The sequence below is a fragment of the Lissotriton helveticus genome, chromosome 9, assembly GCF_964261635.1.
Source record: "Lissotriton helveticus chromosome 9, aLisHel1.1, whole genome shotgun sequence".
Lineage (NCBI taxonomy): Eukaryota > Metazoa > Chordata > Amphibia > Caudata > Salamandridae > Lissotriton > Lissotriton helveticus.
The window spans coordinates 344,647,494-344,663,875 of record NC_136070.1 but is presented as its reverse complement, the minus strand read 5'-3'; the positions used below and the strand labels follow the sequence as shown (position 1 = coordinate 344,663,875).

At 43.4% G+C, this 16,382-nt stretch overlaps 1 protein-coding gene across 1 annotated transcript in view; it reads right to left on the bottom strand.

The window, feature by feature from the left end:
* SLC24A4 (solute carrier family 24 member 4) overlaps positions 1-16,382 on the bottom strand; it is a 578,300-nt gene that overhangs the window by 95,086 nt on the left and 466,832 nt on the right. Inside the window, exons 10-11 of the mRNA XM_078662057.1 lie at positions 16,080-16,222; positions 5,365-5,537 (exon numbers count right to left, since the gene is read on the bottom strand). Coding sequence (XP_078518183.1) covers positions 5,365-5,537; positions 16,080-16,222 — 316 coding nt within the window. The remainder of the gene's footprint in view (positions 1-5,364; positions 5,538-16,079; positions 16,223-16,382) is intronic.

Genomic DNA, 16,382 nt, shown 5'->3' with positions numbered 1-16,382 from the left:
GTGTCCTCCAGACTCGGTCTTCCCTGGGTTGTGATGTCACCACGGGACGTCCATTCTGGTTGTGGGCTTTGGCTTCTGCCTGTGTTTTCTGTGGCGTTGCTGGGCTGTGAGTTCTATGAACTTGTCTCCTGGTTTGGGTGCTTCCTGATTTGGGGGGGCTACCTCCAGGGGCTGTGTACGGCACTGGCCTTTTGGGCCTTGGTTCCTCGTGGGTCACATTTTGGATGTCTGACTGGGAGCCATTCTGGCTTTCCTTCCTCTTCTTTGCATGCATCTTTGCATCTTTCTTGGGTGTGGGTGCCCCTGGAGGTCCAGTGGTGTTGTGCCGGGCATGGCTGGGGTCCCGGCTGGCCTTTGCGCTCCTCCCTTTGGCCTTTCCTCTGCACCTGCCTTCCTAAGCATGCGTTGGGCCATGGTGTAGGCTACTAGGCTTTGACCCTGCCTTCCTGGTCACTTTTTGCGGTGCGGCGCCTCTGCGGCCTTGGTTGTGGCTGGTTCCTGCGGCTTTTCCCTCTGCCCTCCGGGTTTGGTGTGTTTCTGGTCTGTTGATGTTGGCCCCTGTGCCACTCTTTCTGGGCATGTTGGGGTGCCATGTTGGTGGCCACCTTGCTCCACTTCTGGGGCGGCTGTACTGGCCTTTTTGATGTCAGGTCTTTTGGCTTCCGGCCTTTTTGCTGCGCCGGGTCCTTCTGCCTCGGTCATTTGTTTCCTTGGGCGGCTGGGGTGGCCCTAATGCTGAGTTGGGGGTTGCCTACTGTTATGTTTTGGGTCTTTGGCCTGGGTGTCGCGTGTTGTTGCTTGTTCTCCTGGGCTGATTCAGCATTCTTGTCTTGTGTCTGACTTTCTGGTGGCCGGGGGGGGGCTTACTCCTCTTGTATCTGCTGGCAGGTCTGTGGTTCGGGCAGCTGGCTTCTTGGCTGCTTCTGGGTTGCGTAGGCATTGTTGGGCTGTGGGCACCCGCGTGTCTCCCCTGTCCTTGTGGTCCTGGCATGGTGCTTGTTTAACTACCAGGTTGGCCTGGGCCTCTGGACCGGTGGGTGTCTCTGGTTGCACAGGATCCATCTTGGGGCTTTGTCTTGGCCCTTCTGCAACTGGTGTTGGGACTCACTTGGGATGGTTCCTGTGTGTTGCCCTTTGCCCTCTGGGCCGGTTGGTTGGCTGGTTGCTTGGTTGAGGGTTTCCTTCTTTCCGGTTTGGCCTTGTTGGCCTTGTGTCCCATAACCCTTGTTGGTTCTGGAGTGTGCGGTGGCTGGCCGCTCTTTGTGTTGTTCTGTGCGTGGCTCATCTTCAGTGGCCAGTGAGTTTGTCTTTCTCCAGAGCTGTTTTGTCTGCCTTCGGTCAACTCCCAGGGTTGTGGTTGAGGGAGTCGTCCTTGGTGTATGTTGTTTGAGACAAGGTCTTCCCTGTTGTGCTTGTTTGGTCTTTGGTTTCCCCTGGTCTCCTGGTCTTAGGGGGGTGCCTCGCTCCGCCCTTGGTCTTCTTTGGTTTTTGGGTCTTGGTCCAGTTGTGTCCGGTTCCGGGTCAGGTGTTGACCACCCCTTGGGGTGTCTTACCTTGGGTGGGGACCTGTGGTTGGCCTCTTTCCTGGTGGAGTGTTGGGTTTCGCTGTGTTCTGGCCGCTGGCTCTCCCCGTTTTTTTCCAGTCCAGGTAGAGTGTGTGATTCTGGCTGCCTGGTCCTCCTGGTTGGTCTTCTGGCTGCTGGTGTTCTGGTACTCATCAGGCCTGCCTCTTCTGCCTGTGAGGGAGGGGGGGGCAGCAGTGCCTTTGTAGGATGAGTTCCTGTGGTAGTGTCCCAGTGTCCCGTGTTCTTTGTGTGTGCCTCGATCTTGGCCTGTTGGCCTGTCCCCCTGCCCCGGCTCCTTCTCCCAGTTTGGGTGCTTTAACATTTGTCCTGTGTCATCAGCGATGGTGGTTGGTGCTGGATGTTCTTGTCGCGGGGTCTGGTCCGTCTCTAAGGTTTTCGATGGCAGGGGTGTCCTCTGAGCTCTCTGGTGGCCAGATCTATCAGGTTGGTGGGGGCTTGGTTCTTGGTCGGTGCATCCTCCCTCCTGGTTTGGTGTGTGTGTTCCTGCCCTTGGCTGGTCCTCTGGGTGTGTGCCTTGGCCCTGGTATTGGGCCCATTCCTCCTTTTTTGAGCTGGTCTGCTGTGGGCACCCCCGTGGTGGTGGGGTGTGTCCCATTTTTGTCTCTGTCACTGTTTGTTTCCTGGTTGCGGCAAGGGGATTTTGGGTCTTCCCCTGCTTTCCCTCGGCTCTCTTCTGGGGTTGGTTGTGTGGCCTTTGAGTGCTCCTCCCGTTGTCTGCTTTGGTACGCTCTCTGTCAGTTCTGCAGCCATTTCTTCGGGGATGCTTGGTGGCGCTGGGTGTGGCGACCTTCGGCCCTGTGAGCGCCCTTTTGGGTTTGTGTGCCCTGTGGGGGGCCTGTCGGTTCTGGTCCTCCTTGTGCCAGTTGTTCTGGTGGTGTGGTTGCTTCTGTTGCCGTTTACCTCCTGGGGTTTGGCCTTTGGGCTGGAGGCCTCCTTTCCAGCCTTGGTTTTGTTTGTCCTTGCCTTGTCGCCTTGGTGGTGGTTTCTGGGCTGGCTCCCTTCCGTTCAGTGGTTTTGGGGGCTGGGGGCGATCAGGGCATGGCTGCCTTGCTTGTCCTTTTTCTGGGGTTGGCTCCCTACTTGGTGCCGCTGGTGGCTTCTCCTTTCTGGGGTCCTGGTTCTTCCGGACTTTGGTCCTGTCCCTGGTGGTGTGTCCTTGGCCTTGCTCGTGTGTCTGGCCACTTTGGGTCTACTTCCGTTGTGGTCTCCTCACTGTCCTTCTGTTGACGGCTGTCTCTGGTACTTCCTTGGTGGGGACTCCTCCTCCGCTGTTGGTTCGCGGGAGTTCCCGGTTTGGGTTGGCTGCCCTCTGGATGGTGGTGCAGTGGCTTGCTTTTTTGTTCACCTTGGTCGTTTCCTGTTTGTTCAGGTTGGTGCAGACCTTTTTTGGTTAGGAGAATTGTGGGCTGCGTGCTCCTGCCGGTTTTTCTTGTGGTTCTCCCGTTTGCTTCACTTGGGATGCTGCTTTCGGTGTGGTGTCCTGGGTGTTCTTCTGGGGTTCGGAAGGCCAGGTTCCTGGTGTTGGGATGCTCCATAAGTAATAAATGGGAGGAGAACTGGAAGGGCCTGGAGGTAATGCCCTTTTACTTACCAGTAATCATCATTACTCCTTGTCCAGTTGTCCTCATCCCCTTCATTACATCCCTCCCTCCCAGAAGGCTTGGTAGTTCAGACAGAATGCTGGGAAAGTATTGGTTAAGTAGTCCCAGTGGGAGGGGATTGGGTTAGGCGTCCCATCATTCCTCTGTTCTTTTTTCTGTCAAGTGGATGGTTATCTCAATAAGTAATGAATGGGACGAGGACAATGGGACCAGGAGTAATGAAGATTACGGGTAAGTAATAGGACATTACTCTGAGCACTTTTCCATGCTGTTTTTTAACACCAGCCTCGATGTAATACTTCATTATAGATATACCTGTTTTGCAGACTGTCACACTTTTCTTTTACAGGCACTGAGAGATTTTAGCTTAATGGAGGTAAAAATGGTTCATGGGTGGTTTAGAAAGATCAGAAGTGAAGTGAAACACCCCTATTTTGTATTTTTCTCTCGTTACTCCGACGACTGTTATGAAGACATGTCATCAGCAGTAAATATAGTCTTCCCACTATTAAGATATTATACATTGTGGTTTTCTCATACACATGGCCATTGGTGCTTCTATTCAGAAACTTCTTCTGTAAGCCCTGGAGTACTGTGGTGCACATGAATTTGACCTAGAGCTGGTATATCCAAGTGCTGGTCCTGAACCCATTATGGCCACAGAGATTTTGCGGTGAGGTGGCAAAAATCTCAGTTGAAAAAACAGACATTTGTTCGATATATGGAGCACACCTATCTACTATGTGTGGCTAATAGGTTTACACATCTGTGAAAATCAATCTGGGGCACTGAAAGAGTCAAGACCTTTACTAAAATATCTTAGTACAATTATTTACACTCACTTCAATACATACCATAACATTTTCTTTAATTGAAGTAATACATCACTTTGAATTACAATTTGTTTTTTAAAGAGAAAACGACACTATTCAAAACACACTGAAATGGTTCATTTACAAATATAAAATAACATAAAATAAATTTGAGAAATGGAAGAACATAGGTGTAATTATGATAGTGGTGAATCTGCCACCAGCAGCCTGCCACGGTCCGACACAGTCGGACCCGGCCAGCATACCTAAAATGGTGGCGGTGCCTAGCAAGCACCGTCCGCCACATTAGGATGCTGCATTCCCCCTGCCATTGAATGGCGGTTCCTCTGCCTTTTAAAAGTTGCGGGAGATTGACTTTGGGGGCCCGTTGCAGCCCCCCTTGTGCAGGGCAATGCAATTGTGCACTTGGGGGCCCCCCTACAGTTCTCTGCACCAAGTGGCAGGTACAGCATGGTGCCTGCCACGTAGTGCAGGGAAATGCACAATGTGCATTTTTGCCCTTGAGGTGGGTGCTACAGCCAGCAGCACCCGCAGCAATGGTAAACATGCACAATGCGACCGGCTCAGTGGTGGTCTCATCATAATTGCATGTGCGGGACCAAAGCCATATGGCCAGGCGGTCCAGATTCCCGTGACGATGGCAGAAGTCCGTCTCCCATTGTAATCACCCCCATATTTGTAACAATCCTCTAGTGTGACCCCTACTTTTTATGCTGTTATCTAGCACAATTGAACAGCACATTTTTTATATTTATTCTTTCATGAATATTATTGCAGAACAATCATATTGGTTTATCTTTAGATGTATTTTAACAGTAATTAATTAAACGCTCTTGCCCTTTCATTTCAAACTACTTCTTTGTAATAATGTTTACCATATCAGCTCAATCCAGATGAAATGGTGGCTTAAACATATGTCTTACTAATAATGTCAAAATAATGGTAGGCGTCTAAATAATGGAGTCAGTGAAGGTAGGTCAAAGTAATAGAGGCAAAGTAATGGAAATGCATTGGGTCAGCCACCAAGTATTACTTTTTATGATAATATTAGGCATAAATACATACATAACCACACCTTAAACTCTGCTTAAAGTTTTCATATTTCTTACAACTAGTATTGAGCTATCCCACCAACCATTGTGAGAAGCACTTCTCTACTGAACTTGCTAATACATCTCACCATTTTCCAAAAGAGCTGATGTTTCATATTCAGTGAGACTTTCACACAAAGTCTAAGCCACAAAGTAGTAATTATCATATTGATTTTTTTATTATTTCAGAACAATGACTCTCAATACTGTCAACAACCCAGTAGACACCGAACAAGGTGTAGAGAACACTCACCTCGTTAATTATGAACCTGCTTGCCATCCGTAATCTTGTCCTTGGTCCAAACTTGTTGGTGATCATTATTCGTAAGCCAGCTTCAGGAAATCGGAATTTTGGAGGACTGGAACATATAATCTCGTCTACCATCACCACTGGTTGCTTGCCATTGTATTGCTGTTTTGGCTTCACTATTGGTTGCAAATTAATTATTTGGAAAAGTGTGAAACTTTTAATAAGAACAAGTTTCAGGCATAAATCTCAACATAACTTTCTGCTATGAATCTGTGTATCTTGTCTATCTTTCAATCTTTCTTTCTATCTATCTATTTATATGTCTATCTAGCTATCTAGCTATCTAGCTTTCTTTCGGTCCGTCTGTCTGTCTTTCTGTGTCTATCTTAAAACATATCTAATGTAACTCAACTAACTGAAGAACATTATTTTAACACTCTGATTGCCTAATCTATTTTATTTCAGTGTATGCAACCTAATCTATCTACTCTACTTGCAACAGTATCGACTAATTTCATATGTTCTGACTAAATGATCGAATTTCATTTAATGTAATGCATCTAATCTAATCAATCTACACTTATCTAGCGAATTCATCTAATTTACCTATCTAATCTAATCTAGTTTAAGAAATCTTAAAAGAAGATTCAAGGGAGACTCTGCTTTGCCCCTCCTCCAGTTTGCCCTAATAATGGAACCCTTAGAGTAGTGAGTGAGGTGGGAACCACAGATATGGAGAAAGATCTCTCTGTATGTGGACGATGCATTGTTGTGTGTTCACAAATCTGCTAAATCTATTCTGCGTCTAATGTTGAGGCTAGAGATATACCGGGAGGGCAGTGGTCTAAAAGTAAATAGGGACAAATTGAACATAATACTGGTTGTGGGAGAAAGCGAAGTGATGATCCCGGGTATACGTGGTGCAATGCACTACAAATGTTTTAAATACTTGGGCATGCCAATCTCCCACAATCAGCAAGCATGTTGGAGCCTCAAATTTGTGCCCCTGTTCTAAAATTCAAAGCACTCATGGACACATGGAACAGACTTCCAAAGACTATTGTGAGAAAATAAATATTGTTTAAATGGTAGCAATCCCACAATTACTACACAAATTACAGAACCTCCTGTGCTGACTCTCACCAAATTTCTTCTCCATAGTGCAGTCCTCCCTAATGATCTTTCTGTGGGCAGGCAGCATCCCAGGGTTGCCCATAGGAAATGTGTGTAGTCATCCTAGAATGGTGGGTGGGGGCTAGTTGAAATACAATTGTACTACTGGGTCATACAGCTCACCTATGTCAATTACTGTTTTTTTATGACTGGGATGACCCAAACATTTGACTGGAAGTGACAACCATGGATGCCAATTTCCCGTTGTCAATGTTAATAGAGAGGACAATATTTCTCAAGAGATGATGATGCCAGACACGGCTATTAGCTTTGAATGTTGGCAGAAAGTACAGAGATGCTAGGGAACTGGACTTGGTGGGTTGTCCCGAATGGAGTTCTTTCGCACATGGTATAGGATGGGGATATCCAAGATTGAGGATGTATGGCTGCCAAACTACATGATGTACTTCGAGCAGTTGACAGAGGAGTTTGAGCTACACAAAACACAGTTTATTTGTAATCTGCATTTGAAGCATTTACTAGAGGGATACAGGAATAAACTGAACCAGGTACCCGATTTCAAATAGAGGCAAAAATGGCGGCCAGACAGACAACTATATCGGCACGGTTGGCCTTATACAATTTAAATACTTCCAGAAGGTGTACTACATGCCAGAGAGGTCATGGAAAATGAGGAGGAGACTTGATCCAAGCAGTTTGAAATGTGGTACTAGAAGAGCTGCAGTCAAACATATTTTCTGGGAGTGTAGTGTCCTTCTGTGCGATCATATTGGTCCACAATAGCTCGCTGCAACTTTTAAGATGGTAATTGGCTTCCCATTGGGAGAAAATGGAAAATATTAATGCTCGATATTCTACCGGATTGGAATGCCAACAAAGAGCCGATCATGCTCATTGGAATTGGACCAGTGGTGATCAAACTGATATTACCCATCACTGGAAGTCCTCAAAGGCTCCACCGATAACAGAAAGGTTGAGAGACATGGATTACTGTGCATTAGCCAAGGAATCAGTTTATAAGTCAAGTGATTTTCCTCACAGACACCATACAATTTGGATTCAGTGGTGGGACCATTTTGTTAATGTGAGATCTGCTCCCGGGAATGAAATGTAGATATTGGACAGAACTGGGAGAGATCGGGGAGACAGTAGAGAAGGTGAATGAGGGACATTCTTATATTTGCTCATAATTTGGCTTGTTCTGATTGGGGAGATAATAAGTGGGTTACCAGTGCTGCATTGTAGGCGGTCTGTGTTTTTCTAAGTACCTGTTGATCTGTTCAGTGAGTGTGATGAAACAGGCATCTCTTAACAACAAATGACAACTAACAGATCTTTAAAAAAATCAGGAAGACTGTGTTTATGAATTATCGGAAAAAAGAAAATACCTCGGTAAATAGCCCAATCTAATGGTTTCTAGTAAATCTAATTTAATCTATTTCATTTAATAAGTAGCATTTCTTGAAAGCAATTTACCAATAATGATACTTTTGCTAGAAAACATTGATGCAGCAACACACAAGAACCAGACAGAAGTGCAGAAAAATACATTAACAGGACAGTCTTCAGATGACTCTTCACAGGCACAGTACCCAGACGTGGGAGCTGTATGGCAGCCTTCATAATCTTGGTGTCTGTCTTAATTTCAACAATATCTAAGAAAGTATAATTGTTATTTCCCCACAAGACACTGACAATGGATGGGGTGATTAGTCTTATTATTTAGCTAAAATACTTATTGTTACAAGGAACATGTTTACATAGTGCACACCATTCAACCTTTTAGTTGAAAAAAAAGATACATTAAATCTATAGGATTGCACGATGTAGAATTCACTCTTCACTGTCTTGGTCTATGTGTAACCTATTTGTAAACCCTATTTTGTGTCAGGAACTTTTGCCAATTAATCAAGAGTGCGATCTTCGTGTGAATTGGTCCCAAATAGTTTTTTATGCCAAGGTATCGCTTCTTTTCCTCCGATTGAATTACTGTGGTTAACACAAATAGTACCCTACACATCTTATTGACTTCCTAACTGATGCATTGTGTTGCCATATTTGGCATTATAGTTTAGCTGGGTTCACTCCGGAGGAGACTGTTGACTGACAGGGTTTCTTTTGATACATTTTGGGCTTCTATTACAGGCTGAACTTTGAAACATGCTCTTATCAATCACAAAACCTTCTATTTCTTCTACTGCCTGGTCATAGGGGACAAATATCCAGACATTCCATTCCCACATGTGTGTGCTTACTTAGCAATGACATGGAGCAGAGGGACATGAATGCAAATCCTGCCTACTCTGACTGGGTTTTGTAGAGTAGACATAAAAGAAGTCTGGAAACCAAACGAAGCAGATTACTTTTGCTCTATGGAGATGTTTTTGGGAGAACACTTGCAACAATTCGAGCGGTGCAGGGTCACATAGCTGGCAATGTTCTTGAAGGCTTCCTTGTCACTATCACCAGCTGCTAGGAGCAGTGAAGGATTCCTCTCTTACAGCCACAATAGACACTGTCCAACAAAAATATATTGACATTGAGTACATACATAGGTTACACTCAACAACAAGAAGAGTAAGGCTAAGCAGACAGGAGACGTAAAGTGTTAAGAAAGCAGAGACAGAAGCACCATGCATTTCAACATGTTAACAGAACACATTTTAACTTTGGATTGAGAGTAAATCAGGGGTGTTAGTCTGTTGTTTGAAAGAGCTTTTGACTTACAGCAAAGAGCAGACGAATAAGAATTAGTGTTGTTAAAATATTTTAAAGAGAGCAATTTAAAATCATTAGTGTAGAATTTTATATCATAAGAGTGCATCTAGAAAACAACAGTGCATGTTAAGCAGAAAAGTCAATAGGGGCAATGTTCAAAATCTGCAGCATGTAGAGATTTCCCTCTCATACTAAAAAAAAGTCTGCATTTACTGTAATAAAATGTTCTGTAAAATCACAGAAATGTACAGATTTGATGGAAAGGTGTTTATTCATTAAAGAGTGAAATGAATTAAATGGATTTCTTGGGAGACATGAATTTTGGGCTTAATCCCAGGCTAAATTATTAATCTCAGGCTCGAGTTAGGATTTAGAATTGAGGCCACATTTGGGAGTGTTCTATGGCAGTGACTTAAGATCAAGCATTTGAGAAATAAACCTCTAGAAATGGTACCTACACACTTGAAAAAATGCAGCATGTAAACACTTATGTAGTATATAAATGCTTCTCATAATACTAAAAGCACGCAAAATTCCTTTTATGTTAAAAACAAGTACACGTTTGCTGTAAACATCACAGAAAATTGTAGCTGATAGCATGTGGTGTTGCAAACAGTGGCTGAAGACAACTGTTAATTAAATACTGGCCTCATATAACTCCACATCCTTTCAGAACACCACCTACCTAATCTTTTCAACCTCTCCTTCTCTCATCCCCACCGGAATGCCTCTGTTACTGCCCCTGTACAAAAGGAGTGAGTTTCCTACTGCCACTCTGGCCTTCCTTCCAGATCTAGTCACTTCCTCAGACCTTCCAAAACCTGTTCATCCCTTACCCCTTTCCCACCTTCATGCAAAAACAATATCCCTTGATCGTCAGCGCTTAGCAAGATGTATTCCTTTACCGCCTGTAATGGGGAGATCCTCCTGTTATCTGACCTGGTATTCCTCACACATGGCTCGCATCCCTTCTGATCCATTTTGCTTCTCCCCACGCTTATTGGCAGGTCATCCTTTGATAACCTCACATCGCCCAGTTGCACACCCCCAAGGTCCAAAGTTCCTATCACTTTTGGAAACCTAAATTCTGATGCTCTCCAGATCCTTCACCGTGATCGCCCTAGGCTTATCTCTCGCTATCCCCCTTTGCCATGGCCAACCGTCCAAAATTCTCCTCAGAAATTCTCCCCCTTTTGGTTAGTATCCATAAAAACATTGCCAGTCCTGCCAGTTTCCCCTAATGGTAAGTGGTGAACTGCCTTTTTCCACCACTGAGATCACAAACCCCCCCATGTAGTCATTCCTTCTCTCCATCCCACCCTGTTACTCCCTCTCCTTTTCACCCCACTGTCCCACAAACTCAGCCAAAGCCTGTCTATTCAACTTCCTTGTGGAGGCTGCTAGGAAACCTCTGTTAATTGTCAAATCTTCCTAGCTCCCACAACTCTCTGGCCCCTTCTCCTCTTTTTGTGCTGCTCTGGTGCCAAACCATGAAACCTCGACCATTGAAATTGAGACAACTCATTTTACAGCTGCCCGAGTAGATGTCTCACTCTGAACAGTATATTCCAAAACAGACTCCTCTTGCTTCCCTCTGCTGGTGTCCAGCGTGCCTGTACGTACCCCTCTTGATCATAAACCCCATCTGAGGATGTGCCTGCCAGTTCTTCCAGACCTTCAGCATCCCTTGCTACACATCCTTTTGGACTGTGTATCCTTCCTTTCCTCTCCAACTGTTTTCTGCTCTTCAATGATGTTCTGAGGATTGACTCTTTTCTTTCCCCCTTTTTTGTTGTTCTTTCTTTTGTCTCTCTTTCTTCTTCTCTCTCGTTTTTTTCCCCCTTCCGCTTCTCCCCCACCTATTCCCACTTACTCTCAATCCTCCTCTGTCCACCTTCTGGTCTTTGTCCCTCTGTCCCTCAATTGTAATAACAACGTATTCCCCCCCACCTATTCACACTTACTCTCAATCCTCCTCTGTCTACCTTCTGGTCTTTGTCCCTCTGTCCCTATTGACAGTATACTTTCACTCTGTTTCTTGACTTTTCTTCTATTTTCCTACATCTACACACTATCAGCCTAGAAAAAGCCCACGCCCAATGGGCCACTAGGGCGAAACACGTGTCGGCTGTTTTCCATTATTCCTGTTCTCATTTCATGTATGGAATAACAAATAAAGAACACGCACGTAAAACCATCAAAGAACGTTTGATAATCATTCTGCACTAACGTTGACAAATCAAAAGGGCACAATCCTCCATCTCTCTCCATACAAATACATGAGATGTATTTGTGAATTTGTGTTTTTACTAAACAGGGATTATGATCCACAAGCTGCATTTTGCAGCATGTAAAAAGTACTACAGTACCCACAGACTATAAAGACCTTCACCTCTCAATTTTCTTATGTGCTCCGTCATGGTAGTGGAAATCTTTTCACACTTATGTATGCCAATTTGTGGTAAATATGGTGAGGGACCCGGGAGTTACTGCTACTAAATGGGGGGGGGGATTTAGGGATATTGTAGTTAGGGTTTGGGAAGGGGCATAATACATAACACACACACCGGCAAAAAAGTAAGACACTTGCAAGTCATAAAATATATTTCTATAATTACTACATCCCCAAAGCTGTTGAACTATTTCCAGATTATTCATGTTTATTTTAATTGAGCTATATTCATTTTATACATTGAAATGTGATAATTCGTTTTTTTAGAATAAACTTCATTAAATAACCTATACAGTCTCTGAGGTAGCTCTCCATCCCAGTGGTGAAGATCTCCACTTATAGGTGAAAAGTTACTACTGGTACCTTTTCACTTGTATATTCTGCTGTAGGTGCAAATCTGCCTTTGGAAATGATGAACTGCAGAAATGTGGAGGGCGTAGTATTTTATTTGGTAAACAATAGAATTCCCCTAGGCCCAAACACTAAGGGGTCATTAGGATGGCGGGCGGACTTAGTCCGCCCGCCATCCCATCGGTGAATGGGACCGCCCGCCATAAGAGCGGGGGTTCCATGGGGGGCATTAGGATGCGCCCGCCACTGTGGTGGGTGCATCCTGCATGTTTAGCATTGTGGCGGGCGGTGCACTCATCCCCGCCCGCCACAATGCTAAACATGCTTGTGACGCATTTGCATAAACAAAGCGGCAGGTACCGCGCGATGCCTGCCGCTTTGTTTATGCAAATGCAGGGAGGTACCACATGTACCCCCCGTGTGCACCCCCACCCCTCCTTCACTTTGGGGGCCCGCAGGGGGCCCCCAAAGTGAAGACTGCATGCCTTTCTGTGGCAAAGGCATCTGTCCTGGCCCATCTTAATATGGCTGGTGGTGGCGGTGTCTAATAGACACCGCCACCATATTAAACCTATATACCTTTTCTGCCCCGGCCGCAAGGTGAACGTGGCGGAAAAGCGGCGGACGGTCTTTCCGTCCGCCATGGTCCCCCCGCCATACTAATATGGCGGGGGGCATTCAGGAGAGGATGTCGGGCGGATTGCCCCCGCCAGGCCGGCGGTGGCTACCGCCAGCCTGGCGGGGGCAATCCGCCCGACATCCTAATGGGCCCCTAAGACTCCCTATGGGTGAGGACTGTGTAAAAATGCCCAACACAGAAAACAAATATACAAACATATATTATTTATTCAATATAACAGATACAAAAATACAAATGATTTAAAACATACATCACAGATCAAAGACAATCCATCAATTTTAAAAATGCATAAAACTTAATTTAAAAGCATCCTCTACTGCACATCTTCAAGTATTGAATCCCTATATATTTCTAATACTTTCTGGATTCCAGAGTGGCCAGATGTACACCGCTCACGATCCTCAACACGTTTTGGTGAAACAAATTATACAGACCACCTTCTTCGGGACAGTGAAAAATATATCGCATATGTGTAAAGTTAAGATTCAACCATTGTAAAATACATGGAGCCGCCTTCTAAAGTGAATATTTCAATAATTCCTTTAAAGTCAGTTCTCTTCCTCAGACTGCCTTCATATCTACATATCTGGATATATATAGTCTTCAAATATGTGAACAGTGCATATATGAACAGCACCAGATACTAACATGTATAACTGCAGGGGATGATTCACCTTTCTTGATGTTTTGAAAGCAAACAAATTTGCCAAATATAACAATCTCACTGACCTTACATTTACTCCTAAAAATGGCATATATTCAGAAATGCTATTCGTCTGTGACCTAGAAAGGTTGTCAATTGAGTACCACAGACCCATTAAATGTCCAAACAGCTTTAAAATGACTAAAAACATTAAGGTTGGCTCCTCTATGACAAAGCCTCTGTGTGGCACATAGTTGCATATACAGCAGGTACTTGTTTGTGTGGGCATTTAGCCCATGCAATGCTTTATCTGGCTCTATAGGCAATATATTTTCCACTGTCCTCAAGAAGGTGGTCTATATAACTTTGTCCACCAAAACACATTGACAATCGTGAGAGGTGTACCTCTGGCCACCCCGGCCACCCTGGAATCCAGAAAGTATTAGAAATATATATGGATTCAATACTTAATGATGTGCAATAGAGGATGATTTTAAATGAAGTTTTATGTATTTGTCTTTGATCAGTGATATTTTTTTTAAACTGTGTTTATATTTTTTGTTTTGTTTTTATATTTAAATATATTTCTGTATGTTTGTTTTTTGTGTAGGACGTTTTTGCAAAGTGTACACACATGGAGGGTCATTGAGCGTATGCCTAGGGAATTTCTATTGTTTACCTGTCTTTGTGACTCTATCCCCATGGTCTTGAAGGGGTCTCTCTCTTTGTTTCTGACTGTAGTATTTTATATGCACATGAATTGGGCCCAGTGTGCTTCCATAAGAGAAACCGAAGTGAAAATGTTTTAGGCAAATTAAATATTCTGCCTGGATTTTTTTTGCTCGGTTGATAATCTTTTTGATCAGTTTCACAAGCAGGAGTAATGATCTGAAAAATGAAAAGATTATCCTTATTTTTGACAAAGGTAATTTGCAATACAAATGTAGGTTTCACATATTGCTTTACTTCCAGGTAACATATCTTTTTTACCAGACCTTTAGTGGGCTGTTTTATTCAACTGTGTCAACTTCATTACATTACATTGAAACAGATGGTAAGGCCTTAACAAAATGATGTAGCTGGCAGATGGCAAGCTTTTCTAAGTTTATGTACCTCTAGTTTGAACCTACAACAGCTGTGAAATGTTTTGGGAAGCTCATTTTCTAAAATGAGACTCTAGCCCAATTTAATGAAATGTGAAACACGCATCAAGAGACAAAGGCACACATTATGATGACAACACATGGAAGAATGAGACTTGCACCATATGTACAATCTACATTGAGGAAAGAACAAATGAAAGGGTCCTTAACTTGAGTTTTAGGTTTACATCTGAAAAATGCTCACATTAAGTTTGTGCCATCCCGCATTCAACCAGCTCTAAAACGTTAAACTTATTTGTGTACCTTCCAACCATAGAAAGACTACCTATGTACCTATGAGCTAAAACTTACAGTGTCCCAGAAAACAGTTAACATACCGCCAACTGATTGACCAAGATGGAATACCAGGAGACTTCTGTTAACAAAGATGTAGGCCTTCTTCTAGCAGACACCTCTATGGAAACCCATTGAGTACCAATAAAATTCCAACAACTTTCAGTACCCACATACTGTAAGGGATTCAATAGAATGGCTTCTTGTACTCCTTAGCATGGCGAAGCATGTTTGTCTTCATGCACATGACTTATATAACAAGCTTATTTCATACCTGTGTCATTTAAACCCACGACAGACCATGTCTTCTGTCCTATGCTCTTGACCTCCCAAACTAACTCCTACTGATCTTGTCCCACCAGACTCACAAACTGACCAAGCCTCTATAAGAATGACCCAAATACGTATAATTGCAGTCTTTAAAATCTCTCCTGCCATTCAATAACACTGTGCACTAGAATAATCAATCAATAGAATAATACACATTTCCTCCATTGCATCAATAGCAGTACATTTTCCACTAGACTAGAAAGTACATGCAGCTAATCAGTATATCATAATGTTGCATACTACAACACATAGTGCAAACTAAATCTGGGCTCCATGGAGTAGCTTGCTATCCATTCACATAGCACACAACGTGTCATCCATGGTAGATATTCGTTATGTAAATTAACTGTAAAATATCATTTGAATATTTTTGGCTTCTCATCAATTAAGTATAGAAAGTTAAACGTTGCAATGAGTGCTGTTGTCTTTGAATGCTCTGCTTTTATCTTGACTTTGTTCGATTATGGAGATATTTTGTAAACCATTGTTTTTTAAAGTTGTTTTTCTTTCTTTCATAAAGCATTTTTATTTCTTTATGTGGTGGGAAACTACTTTTCTTTAGGTTTTCTGTGATGCACTCTTACCTAATAAAGTATACGTATGTATATGACGGAGGAGATTGTTTTAAATTTTGATAAGCGTTAAAAACCTATAATTCACATTATTTCCATAAAATGCAGGCTGGTTTTCACAGATGTTATGTCATTAACTTAAATTATTGCTTTCCTCAACTGACATGGATAAATATTACCGAATATTTGATGTGAAATTATTAGCGGATAACAGAGAATAAAGGGGCTAAAATGTGATCTTGAGGGCCTAATGAAATTTGCAAACATCTACATTTTACGCTCTTTTACTTTATGCAATGTTAGCTACCTCACATCGATCACACAGTCAATAAACAGGCTTTTTCATTTCTGTATTCTAAAATGTGCTTCATGGGCTGTTGACAAACAACACCCTGGAGCTATACAGTGGTTGGTCCATTACGTCCTGTCTGCCTAGCCTTACCTTTCCCAAGCAGGGGCAGTGACGGGTCATCACAGATTATGTCATAAGAAGCATTACCATCCTGCATCTCGTTACTGACTGCACTCCCATTTGCCATAGTCTTTTGCTTCCTTGTAAACAGTTTCTGCAGCCTCATGTTGAATCTGAAGGAAAAATGGCTTTATTACATCATGCTAAAAAATGGAGGTACCAATTCTTTTTCCTGGAGGAAACTACTTTTTCTGTGAATCCCTCAGGAGTGAGAACAAACACATGTAATAAAAAAAACTTTAATTTAGGACAAACTACACACCAAATAAGTCT